The 14,033-nt window shown below is 50.0% G+C and overlaps 2 protein-coding genes across 2 annotated transcripts; one reads left to right on the forward strand and one right to left on the reverse strand.

Moving 5' to 3' along the window:
* Positions 1-1,193: 1,193 nt before the first annotated feature.
* On the reverse strand, positions 1,194-3,682 carry LOC108299825 (heat shock 70 kDa protein 1A). Its single transcript, XM_017522339.2, has one exon. The coding sequence runs from the start codon at positions 3,392-3,394 to the stop codon at positions 1,469-1,471; it is 1,926 nt and encodes a 641-aa protein (XP_017377828.1). The 5' UTR covers positions 3,395-3,682; the 3' UTR covers positions 1,194-1,468.
* LOC108299823 (heat shock 70 kDa protein 1-like) lies at positions 3,619-10,064 on the forward strand. The gene is made up of 2 exons (XM_037736315.1): positions 3,619-3,701; positions 7,693-10,064. The coding sequence occupies exon 2, from the start codon at positions 7,706-7,708 to the stop codon at positions 9,629-9,631; it is 1,926 nt and encodes a 641-aa protein (XP_037592243.1). The 5' UTR covers positions 3,619-3,701; positions 7,693-7,705; the 3' UTR covers positions 9,632-10,064.
* The last annotated feature ends 3,969 nt before the right edge of the window (positions 10,065-14,033 follow it).

Consider the following 14,033-nt stretch of genomic DNA (forward strand, 5'->3'; position numbering starts at 1 on the left):
TGTTGCTCAGGCTGGAGTTTGCAGTGTTGCAGTCATAATTCACTGCAGCCTTGACCTTTACAGTGTTATGCAACCATCAACTCCATCTGGTTCCAAAACATTTTCATCGCCCTTAGATACAATTTATTTTTAAAGGGGCTCACTCCGGGAGTTTGGTTTGCCAACAAGGAGGGAATTACTTCTTGGGTGCTAGTAGCTGGGGCATGAAGCATCTCCAAGCGAAAGTGCATGTGAGTGGAGTCTGTATGTAAGTCTTCCTGGCTCGGGTGCTCACTGGGGTACTTAAAATTGTAGGTGACAACTGCTAAGAATGTGGCATTTCTATTTCAGTATACTTTCAGTCATAAAAGAGGCATCAAGCCAAACCCTTCCATTTTAAAAGATGACAACGAAGGCACATGTGCATAACTCAGCAAGCCAGTGCACTTACCCCTATTTTTTCACTTTGAAATTTACGACACTCCTTCCATTCCATGTTGAATCTAGATTAAATATCAAGTTCATGAGCATATCAGTTGTACCTACAGGAGGCAGGAACACTGGCCTCCCATCTAACTGCATCCTTTTTGACCACTTTTACAGAAACATCCCCCACCCCACCCCACCGCACCCCACCCCACTCCTTTTGAGACCAATAGACCAATCTTACACAGGTCTACCCCCACACAACCACCACATTGAGGCTACCCTCCCAAGTGTTAACTTTTTCTGTACCCTCGGGCTAAACCCACTCAGAATCAACAAGTTTTTTTTCTTTTTTTTTGAGTTGAAATCTCACTGTGACACGTAGGCTAGAGTGCAGTGGCGTTTATCTTGGCTCACTGCAACCTCTGCTTCCTGGGTTCAAGTAATTCTCCTGCCTCAGCCTCCCTAGTAGCTGGGACCATGCTTGGTTAATTTTTGTTGTTGTTGTTTAGTAGAGACGAGGTTTCACCATATTAGCCAGGTTGGTCTCCTGACTTCAAATGATCCACCCACCTCAGCCTCCCAAAGTGCTGGGATTACAGGCTTGAGACACCACTCCTGATCCCAGCCAGAATCAAGAAGCTTTACTGATCTATTTGTCTAGCACAAATGTATCACATGCTTCTGCAATTTCTGCCCTTATGCAAAAAAAAATTCAGTTTTAGATGCTATGTAAAAGACAACCTATGCAGACCCTACTGACGACAAAATAAAAGGAACACAAGGCATCACTTGAATTATTTATTTACTCTGAAATAAGCAACTTAAAAAATGGCCTGAGTTCAGTGTATTACAAAGAAGAAATGGTCAAAAGATGGCAGTATGAATTCATCTCTACATGTAGAGATTGGAAAAAGCAAGTTCAGTACTTCAAAAAAGTTACATTCAGTACTTCAGTAAAGTTGCAACCTTGCAAACACAGGAAACAGAGAACTGACAAACAGAAATAGGAAATGCAAAGACTTGAGCCTCCAAAACAAAAACAGCAATCTTGGAAACGCCCCTAATCCACCTCCTCAATGGTGGGGCCTGACCCAGAGCCTCCCTTGGGACCTTGAGCCCCAAAGCCCCCAGGCCCGGGACCACCCGCACCCTGGTACAGTCCACTGATGATGGGGTTACACACCTGCTCCAGCTCCTTCCTCTTGTGCTCAAACTCGTCCTTCTCAGCCAGGGTGTTGGCGTCCAGCCACGAGATGACCTCCTGGCACTTGTCCAGCACCTTCTTCTTGTCCGCCTCGCTGATCTTGCCCTTGAGCCCCTCATCCTCCACGGCGCTCTTCATGTTGAAGGCGTACGACTCCAGGGCGTTCTTGGCTGAAACCCTCTCGCGCTGCACCTCGTCCTCCGCCTTGTACTTCTCCGCCTCCTGCACCATGCGCTCGATCTCCTCCTTGCTCAGGCGGCCCTTGTCGTTGGTGATGGTGATCTTGTTGGCCTTGCCCGTGCTCTTGTCCATGGCCGTGACGTTCAGGATGCCGTTGGCGTCGATGTCGAAGGTCACCTCGATCTGGGGCACGCCTCTGGGGGCCGGAGGGATGCCGCTCAGCTCGAAGCGCCCCAACAGGTTGTTGTCCTTGGTCATGGCCCTCTCGCCCTCATACACCTGGATCAGCACCCCGGGCTGGTTGTCGGAGTAGGTGGTGAAGATCTGCGTCTGCTTGGTGGGGATGGTGGAGTTGCGCTTGATCAGGGCAGTCATCACGCCTCCGGCCGTCTCCAGCCCCAGCGACAAGGGAGCCACGTCCAGCAGCAGCAGGTCCTGCACGTTCTCGGACTTGTCCCCCATCAGGATGGCTGCCTGCACCGCAGCCCCGTACGCCACAGCCTCGTCGGGGTTGATGCTCTTGTTCAGGTCGCGCCCGTTGAAGAAGTCCTGCAGCAGCTTCTGCACCTTGGGGATGCGGGTGGAGCCCCCGACCAGGACCAGGTCGTGGATCTGGGCCTTGTCCAACTTGGCGTCGCGCAGAGCCTTCTCCACGGGCTCCAGGGTGCTTCGGAACAGGTCCGAGCACAGCTCCTCGAACCTCGCCCTGGTGATGGACGTATAGAAGTCGATGCCCTCAAACAGGGAGTCGATCTCCAGGCTGGCCTGGGTGCTGGACGACAGGGTCCTCTTGGCCCTCTCGCAGGCGGTGCGCAGCCGCCTCACGGCTCGCTTGTTCTGGCTGATGTCCTTCTTGTGTTTCCTCTTGAACTCCTCCACGAAGTGGTTCACCAGCCTGTTGTCAAAGTCCTCGCCACCCAGGTGGGTGTCCCCCGCCGTGGCCTTCACCTCGAAGATGCCGTCGTCGATGGTCAGGATGGACACGTCGAAGGTGCCCCCGCCCAGGTCAAAGATGAGCACGTTGCGCTCCCCCTTGCCGGTTCGGTCCAGGCCGTAGGCGATGGCGGCGGCCGTGGGCTCGTTGATGATCCGCAGCACGTTGAGCCCCGCGATCACCCCCGCATCCTTGGTGGCCTGGCGCTGCGAGTCGTTGAAGTAGGCCGGCACGGTGATCACCGCGTTGGTCACCGGGTAGCCCAGGTACGCCTCGGCGATCTCCTTCATCTTGGTCAGCACCATGGACGAGATCTCCTCGGGGTAGAACGCCTTGGTCTCCCCCTTGTAGCTCACCTGCACCTTGGGCTTGTCTCCGTCGTTGATCACCTGGAACGGCCAGTGCTTCATGTCCGACTGCACCACCGGGTCGCCGAACTTGCGGCCGATCAGCCGCTTCGCGTCAAACACGGTGTTCTGCGGGTTCAGCGCCACCTGGTTCTTGGCCGCATCCCCGATGAGCCGCTCGGTGTCCGTGAAGGCCACGTAGCTGGGGGTGGTGCGGTTGCCCTGGTCGTTGGCGATGATCTCCACCTTGCCGTGCTGGAACACCCCCACGCAGGAGTAGGTGGTGCCCAGGTCGATGCCGATGGCCGCGGCTTTGGCCATGCCGGTGCCCTGCTCTGTCTGCTGCGCTCCTCTGAGATTCGGGCCTGGAAACGGCGGACTGGATCCGCGACGAGAGCTCGCTCCTTCCGCACGCCGGAAAGTCTTTGCGCCGCTGCTTGGAGCCGCACAGGTTCGCTGTGGGAAGCCTTGGGACCGCGGGAGTGGCTCTCGGAGAGTGCAGGAGACCGCCAATGCTGCTTCTGAGGCTGGAGGTTTTCAGGACCGCGCGCCCCTGGGCTTTTATAGGTCGTAGCGGAGGCCCGCCTTTTCCCTTCTGAGCCAATCACCGAGCTGATGAGGCTGCCAGGTCGGGAATATTCCAGGGGTTTCGCCTCCCGTCCAGCCCCCAGCCTTCCTTGGACCAATCAGAGGCCAGGGTGCCGCCTCCTGCTCAGAACTCTCCAGATTCTTCAAGGCCCTGAGAAGAAAGGGGAGTGGCGGTGGGAAGGGTGTTGGTCTCCAGGGCGATGCGGGCCGCCTGCCCTTCAGCGTCTAATTGACAGAAAGGGTCGGCCCTGGGCTTGTAATTTTGGGGGGCTTCCTGGGCCTGCGCAGTTGTGGGCCGGGGGATGGTGAGGGGAGCGGGTGACGTGCATCCAGGGGAGGGTGGGGGCGTTTGTGTTGACGACGCCCAGCCACGTTACAATGGAGACGCTTTTTCTGACCTCATGGGCCAGTTTGGAATAAGATGACTGAGTTGGAGCCGGCTCAAATTTGCAGTGAGGGGCGGGGTGGGGGGTGGGGGGACGCCGGCTGTGCAGTTTGATATTGAGGGAGCTCCCACCTACTCGCCAGGCTCCATAATCTGAACGTTTCCAAAGTGAAGCGAAGGCGTCGCAAGACTAGGTGAGCCAGTAGGAATCTGATCTGGAACCTGCAAGGCCCAGTAGGTCCTTGTTTGGGAAAGTACTGGAAAGTTCCCTAGTTGGTTTAAGCCTGAGGTATGGGGGCGTTGGCTGATACGGGAAGGAGGAGCACTTGGGAAAGCTAAGATGGCTGAGATTGGTCAGAGCTGCCAGAATGAGGGAGGCGGGGTATGGGGAGGCTGGGTATCGGGGAGGCGGGGTATCGGGGAGGCGGGGTATCGGGGAGGCGGGGTATCGGGGAGGCGGGGTATCGGGGAGGCGGGGGAAGGGAGTGTAGCCTAGGAATCTGCGGGTGTGGAGAGGGGTAGACCCTAAACCGTTTATTAATCTGTTTTGTCTCTAGAATACAGGGGCTTTATTTAGGAGAAGGAAGTACTGTATGGAGTGCCATCTCTTTTGAGAAAACTCAAGGGCTTGATTGGGTTTCTAGCAGCCATCTTCAGCCTGGCCTGAATTTACTGCCGATGAACTCCTAATAGAGGATAGTATTCCTAGAAGGCAGCAAAACTCGACTGTAGAGGCTGATGTCTCTGGAAGAGACCAGAATGTACACAACTCTTGGGTCATAAACAGATAGAATCCCCAATAAAATATATCACAGACATAGGAACAGGACAGTAGAATCAGGTCCCCTGGGAAATTGAAAACAATATACAGCTACTTGCTTCCCACCTCCTTTGAGTAGCTGAGAATGCTTTTGTCTACCCTGTCCAAAAAGCACCATACCATGACAGTAGCGTCTCCATATATTTGTATAGGTTTGTTCATAGCAACATTATTCAGTAACCTGTGTCCATTGGGAGATGGATAAGCAAAATGTAGTATATAGGCCGGGCGTGGTGGCTCACGTCCGTAATCTCAGAACTTTGGGAGGCCGAGGTGGGCGGATCACTTGAGGTCAGGAGTTCCAGACCAGTCTGGCCAACATAGTAAAACTCTGTCTATACCAAAATACATGCACTCCTCCTTCCTGTGTTAGCCAAGGCCCCCAAACCTCAGGCTTAAACCAAAAATTTTCTGTGCGTGGCAGCGCACACCTGTAAGTCCCAGCTACTCGGGAGGCTGAGGTAGGAGAATTGCTCGAACCCAGGAGGTGGAGGTTGCAGTGAGCTGAGATCACGCCACTGCACTCCAACCTGGGTGACAGAGCAAGACTCCCATTTCAAAAAATAAAAAAATGAAAGGCTGGGCGTCTGGGCGTTGTGGCTCCAGCCACGCCTGTATTCCCAGCACTTTGGGAGGCCCAGGTAGGTGGATCACTTGAGGTCAAGAGTTGGAGACCAGCCTGGCCAACACAGTGAAACCCCATCTCTACTAAAAATACAAAAAATTAGCTGGACATGGTGGTAGGCGCCTGTAATCCCTGCTACTCGGGAGGCTGAGGCAGGAGAATCGCTTGAATCTGGGAGGCAGAGTTTGCAGTGAGTCGAGACCATGCCATTGCACTCGAGTCTGTGTGACAAGAGTGAAACTCCGTCTCAGAAAAGAAAATGTGGCATATAAATATAATAAATATTCCTCAGCCTTAGGAAGGAAATTCTGAGGCCGGGCGCGGTGGCTCAAGCTTGTAATCCCAGCACTTTGGGAGGCCGAGGCAGGTGGATCACGAGGTCAAGAGATCAAGACCATCCTGGTCAACATGGTGAAACCCCGTCTCTACTAAAAATACAAAAAATTAGCTGGGCATGATGGCACGTGCCTGTAATCCCAGCTACTCAGGAGGCTGAGGCAGGAGAATTGCCTGAACCCGGGAGGCGGAGGTTGCAGTGAGCTGAGATCACGCCACTGCACTCCAACCTGGGTGACAGAGCAAGACTCCCATTTCAAAAAATAAAAAAATGAAAGGCTGGGCGTCTGGGCGTTGTGGCTCCAGCCACGTCTGTATTCCCAGCACTTTGGGAGGCCCAGGTAGGTGGATCACTTGAGGTCAAGAGTTGGAGACCAGCCTGGCCAACACAGTGAAACCCCATCTCTACTAAAAATACAAAAAATTAGCTGGGCATGATGGCACGTGCCTGTAATCCCAGCTACTCAGGAGGCTGAGGCAGGAGAATTGCCTGAACCCAGGAGACGGAGGTTGCGGTGAGCCGAGATCGCGCCATTGCACTCCAGCCTGGGCAACAAGAGCGAAACTCCATCTCAAAAAAAAAAAAGAAAGAAACTAGCTTGGGCAACATAGAGAGACCCTGTCTCTACAAAAAATAAAAGATTAGCTGGATGTGGTGGCATTCGTCTGTGGTCCCAGATACTTGGGAGGCTTAGACAAAAGGATCACTTGAGCCTGGGAGATCAAGACTGCCGTAAGCCATGACCATACCACTGCAGTGCAGCCTGCATGACAAAATAAGACCCTGTCTCTAAAAAAATGAGAGAAAAGAATGGTAGTTACCAAGGGCTGAGGGGAGGGGAAAATGGGAGTTGCTTAATGAGTATACCTCTTCAGTTTTACGAGATGAACAGAATTCTAGAAATTCGTTGAACACCACTGTGATTGAACTCACTACCAAACTATACAGTTAAAAATGGTTAAGATGGTATATTTTACAGCCTGGCCAACATAGTGAAACCCCATCTCTACCAAAAATACAAAAAATTAGATAGGTGTGGTGGCAGGCGCCTGTAATCCCAGCTACTTGGGAGGCTGAGGCAGGAGAATTGCTTGAACCCAGGAGGCAGAGGTTGCAGTGAGCAAAGATTGCGCCACTGCACTCCAGCCTGTGCGACAGTGTAAGACTCTGTCTCAAAAAAAAAAAAGATATATTTTGCATGTATTTTACCATAATAAAAAATAGGCCAGGTAAGGTGTTCACTTCTATAATCCCAGTACTTGGGGAGGCTGGGGCAGGAGGATCGTTTCAGCCTAGGAGTTTGAGACTAGCTTGAGCAACATAGTGAGACCCCATCTGTACACAAAATTTAAAAATTAGCCAGGCAGATGGTGGGTCACAGTGGCTCACTCTTGTAATCCTAGCACTTTGGGAGGCCAAGGTAGGCGGATCACCTGAGGTCAGGAGTTCAAGACCAGCCTGGCCAACATAATGAAACTGAAACCCCACCTCTACTAAAAACACAAAAATTAGCCGGGTATGGTAGCGCCCCCGTAATCCCAACTACTTGGGAGGCTGACAGGAGAATCGCTTGAACTCAGGAGGTCGAGGTTGCAGTGAGCCTAGATCTCACCACTGCATTCCAGCCTGGGCAAGAGAGCAAGACTCCATCTCAAAAAAAAAAATTATCCAGGCATGATGTCTCCAGCTACTCTGGAGGCTGAGGCAGGAAGATCTCTGAAGCCCAGGAGTTCAAGGCTGCAGTGAACCATGACTGCATCTCTGCATTCCAATCTAGATGACAGAGAAAAACCCTATCTCAAAAAAAAAAAAAATAACATTGAAAAGCAATCTGCCAAAACCATATCTCATTTTTTCTCCACAGGCCTCAGAGAACCATGGCTACTGCCAAGGGAATCGCCATAGGCATCGACCTGGGCACCACCTACTCCTGCGTGGGAGTGTTCCAGCACGGCAAGGTGGAGATCATCGCCAACGACCAGGGCAACCGCACCACCCCCAGCTATGTGGCCTTCACAGACACTGAGCGGCTCATCGGGGATGCAGCCAAGAACCAGGTGGCCATGAATCCCCAGAACACTGTCTTTGATGCCAAACGTCTGATTGGCAGGAAATTTAATGATCCTGTTGTGCAATCAGATATGAAACTTTGGCCTTTTCAAGTGATCAATGAAGGAGGCAAGCCCAAAGTACTTGTGTCCTACAAAGGGGAGAATAAAGCTTTCTACCCTGAGGAAATCTCTTCGATGGTACTGACTAAGATGAAGGAGACTGCTGAGGCTTTTTTGGGCCACCCTATCACCAATGCAGTGATTACTGTGCCAGCCTATTTCAATGACTCTCAACGTCAGGCCACTAAGGATGCAGGTGTGATTGCTGGACTCAATGTGCTAAGAATCATCAATGAGCCCACAGCTGCTGCCATTGCCTATGGTTTAGATAAAGGAGGTCAAGGAGAACGACATGTCTTGATCTTTGATCTGGGTGGAGGCACATTTGATGTGTCAATTCTGACCATAGATGATGGAATTTTTGAGGTAAAGGCCACTGCTGGGGACACCCACCTGGGTGGGGAGGACTTTGACAACAGGCTTGTGAGCCACTTTGTGGAAGAGTTCAAGAGGAAGCACAAGAAGGACATCAGCCAGAATAAGCGAGCCGTAAGGCGGCTGCGCACCGCCTGTGAGAGGGCCAAGAGGACTCTGTCGTCCAGCACCCAGGCCAACCTAGAAATTGATTCACTTTATGAAGGCATTGACTTCTACACATCCATCACCAGAGCTCGATTTGAAGAGTTGTGTGCAGACCTATTTAGGGGTACCCTGGAGCCTGTAGAAAAAGCTCTTCGGGATGCCAAGATGGATAAGGCTAAAATCCATGACATTGTTTTAGTAGGGGGGTCCACCCGCATCCCCAAGGTGCAGCGGCTGCTTCAGGACCACTTTAATGGACGTGATCTCAACAAGAGCATCAACCCTGATGAAGCAGTAGCATATGGGGCTGCGGTGCAGGCAGCTATCCTAATGGGGGACAAGTCTGAGAAGGTACAGGACCTGCTGCTGCTGGATGTGGCTCCACTGTCACTGGGGCTGGAGACGGCGGGGGGCGTGATGACTGTCCTGATCAAGCGCAACTCCACCATCCCCACCAAACAGACACAGATCTTCACCACCTACTCAGACAACCAGCCCGGGGTGCTGATCCAGGTGTATGAGGGTGAGAGGGCTATGACAAAGGACAACAACCTGCTGGGGCGCTTTGACCTGACTGGAATCCCTCCAGCACCCAGGGGAGTTCCTCAGATCGAGGTGACCTTTGACATTGATGCCAACGGCATCCTGAATGTCACGGCCATGGACAAGAGCACGGGCAAGGCCAACAAGATCACCATCACCAATGACAAGGGCCGCCTGAGCAAGGAGGAGATTGAGCGCATGGTTCTGGATGCTGAGAAATATAAAGCTGAAGATGAGGTCCAGAGGGAGAAAATTGCTGCAAAGAATGCCTTAGAATCCTATGCTTTTAACATGAAGAGTGCTGTGAGTGATGAAGGTTTGAAGGGCAAGATTAGTGATTCTGATAAAAAGAAAATACTGGATAAATGCAGGGAAGTCCTTTCATGGCTGGAGGCCAATCAACTGGCAGAGAAAGATGAGTTTGATCATAAGAGAAAGGAATTGGAGCAGATGTGTAACCCCGTCATCACAAAACTCTACCAAGGAGGATGCACTGGGCCTACCTGTGGAACTGGATATGTGCCTGGAGGGCGTACCACAGGCCCCACAATTGAAGAAGTAGATTAATCCTTCCTGGAACTGGAGCATTCTAGGATGCCTCTATGTATATTTCATTCCCCTTATCTTCAAACATCATTATTATTCTTGACTTGACTGGACTTGAACCTAAGTTACCATCCCTTAGGGATTCTTCAGGAGGAGTCTCATGCACCACCTATTACACTCCCTAACATCCTGTTTCTGACTCTGGAATGGACTCAGTAAAACTAGGCCCCTCTTTAAACCATGTAATGCATTTGAATGTCTGTTATTTCCAGCCACCCTAACATTCTTCTCCCTGTGTGGATGCTTATTTGTCAATCAGTAAATTTGTTCCTAAAGGAAATCACTTCTGGTATCTTTAGGCTATGAATGTACCTCGAAAGGGAGAATTCATGGAGACAGTATGTGTTCTCTGATTGTGAGCTCATTGTGAATGATTAAATTGGTAAGGGTAAAGAATTTGAATTTTCATGAGCTCATTGTTTCAATTGGCCTCATAATTTTTGATCCTCAGACACCTTTAGCCCAGATGAAATAGGTTGCAAACTATAACTGCTTGTAATCAGTTACAGGCTGGTTTTGCTGTTTAGAACTCAACTTGGGGTGAAGGGATGTAGGGCTGTAGGGCCTCACAGGGTCGTGGGGTGTCCCTTATGCTGTGCTGAGGTGCAGGATCCGAGAAGTAAAGAGACAAGACACTGAAGAACTTGTGAAGAGCATCTGGACTCAGGGGGCCATGCCACCTGTGAGCAGAGATCAGCGAGAGCCCCAAATGCCCAGGAGCATCTGTATTTATTAGGTACAAGTAGGCGGCAGGGTCGTAAGTGAGGTCATCATCTATAGGCTTAGTAATAGGGCATGCATAATCACGTGGGTCACAAGTGAGAGGGCCACCCCATTATGTCACTTGGGCAGAGAGGTGGGCTGTGGGCAGTAGGGGGCCGTGCCGTGTGCAGTAGTAGAGTGTCATGTACAGAAAAAGGGGTCCACCCCCATTAGGTCACTGGAGCAAGGAGGTGAGCTGTGTGCAACAGGTGGTGTACAACACTTCTTATCTGGGGGCTTGTGGGTAACATCCCCCATGGGCACCGAGGAAGGAGAACTGTCCAGACCCCAGGAACAATTAGTGCCTGAAGAATATCTTAGTATATAGTGTTATTACTCAGCTATTTCCTTTATATAATCCTTTATATATAATCACATATTAGTTTATAGAATTAGTGTCTGAATAACTTAGTTCTATATAACTTACTGCTTACATATCTCTAGCTTATATAATCATAATACTTATATCTAGCATACTTAGTTCTATATAATCTTTCTATATAATCATAAGTATTATAGTTGGAACTGTACTGACACATTTAGTGCTGATTTATAGAATTCTTCCATATAATAGTTTGTAGTAGGAGGAATTCCTAGAGCAGTCACAGAACAGAAGCAGTACATGGGAAAACAGCCAGACCAGGACAAGAACCAAAGGACCCAGGTGGTGGCATCCTGCCTAAAAGGGCATATGCTGTATGGCAGGCTTGGAGCAAGAGCCTCTCCTCCTGTTAAAGGAGTTGTTGTACCTTGCATCCAGTTCCTGTGGAAAGTAGGCCTCAGGCCTGAGATCCTGGAAATAACCGAGGGAGAAGAACCCCTCTGGTGTGACCGGTCACAGCAGCTGTACACCCTGTCAGTCTTTTCTCCCTTTTGTGCTAGCTCAAATCATCCTCCCATAAATATCTTAAAAGAAGAGCACAAGTCTGTCAGCTTCCACAGCATTAAGTTTACAGTATCCTTCTATCAGAAATCCTTTGAAGTCTCCAGCCCCCAGATAAGAAGTGTTGCACATGATACCTGTTGCACACAGCCCACCTCCTTGCCTTGGTGACCTAATGGGGGTGGACCCCTTTTTCTGTACATGACACTCTACTACTGTGCACAGCACGTTTCCCTACTGTGCATGGCCCACCTCTCTGCCCAGGTGACATAATGGGGTGGCCCCCTCGCTTATGACTCACATGATTATGTATGCCCTATTACTAAGCCTATAGATGATGACCTCACGACCCTGCCCCCTACTTGTACTTAATAAATACAGATGCTCCTGGTCATGTGGGGCTCTCGATGATCTCCGCTCACAGGTTGCATGGCCCCCCGAGTCCAGATGCTCTTCACCAGTTCTTCAGTGTCCTGTCTCTTTACTTCTCAGATCCTGCACCTCAGCACAGCATAAGGACACCCCACAACCCTGTGGGGCCCCTACAACCCTACAGAGGCTGGAGACTTCAAAAGATTTCTAATAGAAGGATACTGTAAGCCAATGTAGTGGGAGCTGACAGACTTGTGTTCTTCTCTTAAGATATTTATGGGAGGATGATTTGAGCTAGCACAAAAGGGAGAAAAGACTGACAGGGTGTACAGCTGCTGTGACCGGTCACACCAGAGGGGTTCTTCTCCCTCGGTTATTTCCAGGATCTCAGGTCTGAGGCCTACTTTCCACAGGAACTGGATGCAAGGTACTACAACTCCTTTATCAGGAGGAGAGGCTCTTGCTCCAAGCCTGCCATACAGCATATGCCCTTTCAGGCAGGGACGCCACCGCCTGGGTCTTTGGTTCTTGTCCTGGCCTGGCTATTTTCCCATGTACTGCTTCTGTTCTGTGACTGCTCTAGGCATTCCTCCTACTACAAACTACTCTATGGTTATATAGAAGGATTCTATAAATCAGTACTAAATGTGTCAGTACAGCTGCGACTACAATACCTATATGATTATATAGAAAGATTATATAGAACTAAGTATGCTAGATATAAGTATTAAGTATGATTATATAAGCTGGATATATGTAAGCAGTAAGTTATACTTCAGGCACTAATTCTATACACTAATATATGATTATTATATGAAGGATTATATAAAGGAAATGGCTGAATAATAATACTATAAACTAAGATACTCTTCAGGCACTAATTGTTCCTGGGGTCTGGACAGTTCTCCTTCCTCGGTGCCCATGGGAGGTGTTACCCACAGAGGGACAAACCCTGCTTGATGTCCTGCTGTCACTCATAGGTAAGGTCCAGGAGATTCAGAATCTGAACACTCACAGAGTTCATTATTACATCCATTACATGCAGAAAATATTTCTTCTTTTTTTTTTTTAAGACGGAGTTTCACTTTTGTTGCCCAGGCTGGCGTGCAAAGGTGAAATCTCAGCTTACTGCAACCTCTGCCTCCCGGGTGCAAGTGATTCTCCTGCCTCAACCTCCTGAGTAGCTGGGATTATAGGCGCTCATCACCACGCCCAGCTAATTTTCGGGTTTTTAATAGAGACAGGGTTTCACCATGTAGGCCAGGCTGGTCTCAAACTCCTGACCTCAGATGATCCACCTGCCTCAGCCTCCCAAAGTGCTGGGATTACAGGTGGCACATGCCTGTAGTCCCAGGTACTCCAGAGGCTGAGGCAGCAAAATTGCTTGAACCCTGAAGGAAGAGGTGCAGTGAGCCAATTGTGGCACTGCACTCCAGCCTGGCAGACGGAGTCAGACTCTGTCTCAAAAAAAAAAAGTTACCTGTGTCATAATACATATTTATAAAAACTTGGAGGACATGAGTTAGAATAATATGTAACTGTGCATTTCTGTCCATTTGTGTTTGAAACATTTGGCACTGAAATATTAGAATGGATTATTTGTGAGCCACAGTCTGTTTAGTTTTACTTTGTCCTTTACAGGACAGTCTTGGCAAAAGTGTGTAAGAAATATGGAGAATGGCAGGGCAGGGTGGCTCACGCCTGGCTAATCCCAGCACTTTGGGAGGCTGAGTCGGGTGGATCACTTGAGGTCGGGAGTTCAAGACCAGCCTGACCAACATGGAAAAACCCTGTCTCTACTAAAAATACAAAATTAGCAGGGCATGGTGGCACATGCCTGTAATCCTAGCTACTCGGGATGCTGAGGCAGGAGAATGACCAGGAGGTGGAGGTTGTGGTGAGCCAAGATCATGCCATTGCACTCCAGCCTGGGCAACAAGAGGGAAACTCCATCTCAAAAAAAAAAAGAAAACAAAAGAAATGTGGAGATTCAGTTTGGCTCCTTTGGAGAAATGTATTTATTGGGAACCTTTGCTAAAACCAAGATTTGTGCTCCAGGTCCTCCTGATCTCTGGGACTCAACATTTTTTTAAAAATTTTTTCTTTTTCGCAGGCCGGGCGCGGTGGCTCAAGCCTGTAATCCCAGCACTTTGGGAGGCTGAGGCGGGTGGATCACGAGGTCAAGAGACCGAGACCATCCTGGTCAACATGGTGAAACCCCGTCTTTACTAAAGCTACAAAAAAATTTAGCTGGGCATGGTGGTGCGTGCCTGTAATCCAGCTACTCAGGAGGCTGAGGCAGGAGAATTGCCTGAACCTGGGAGGCGGAGGTTGCGGTGAGCCGAG

The sequence above is a fragment of the Cebus imitator genome, unplaced genomic scaffold (genome assembly GCF_001604975.1).
Source record: "Cebus imitator isolate Cc_AM_T3 unplaced genomic scaffold, Cebus_imitator-1.0 Scaffold24, whole genome shotgun sequence".
Taxonomy (NCBI): domain Eukaryota; kingdom Metazoa; phylum Chordata; class Mammalia; order Primates; family Cebidae; genus Cebus; species Cebus imitator.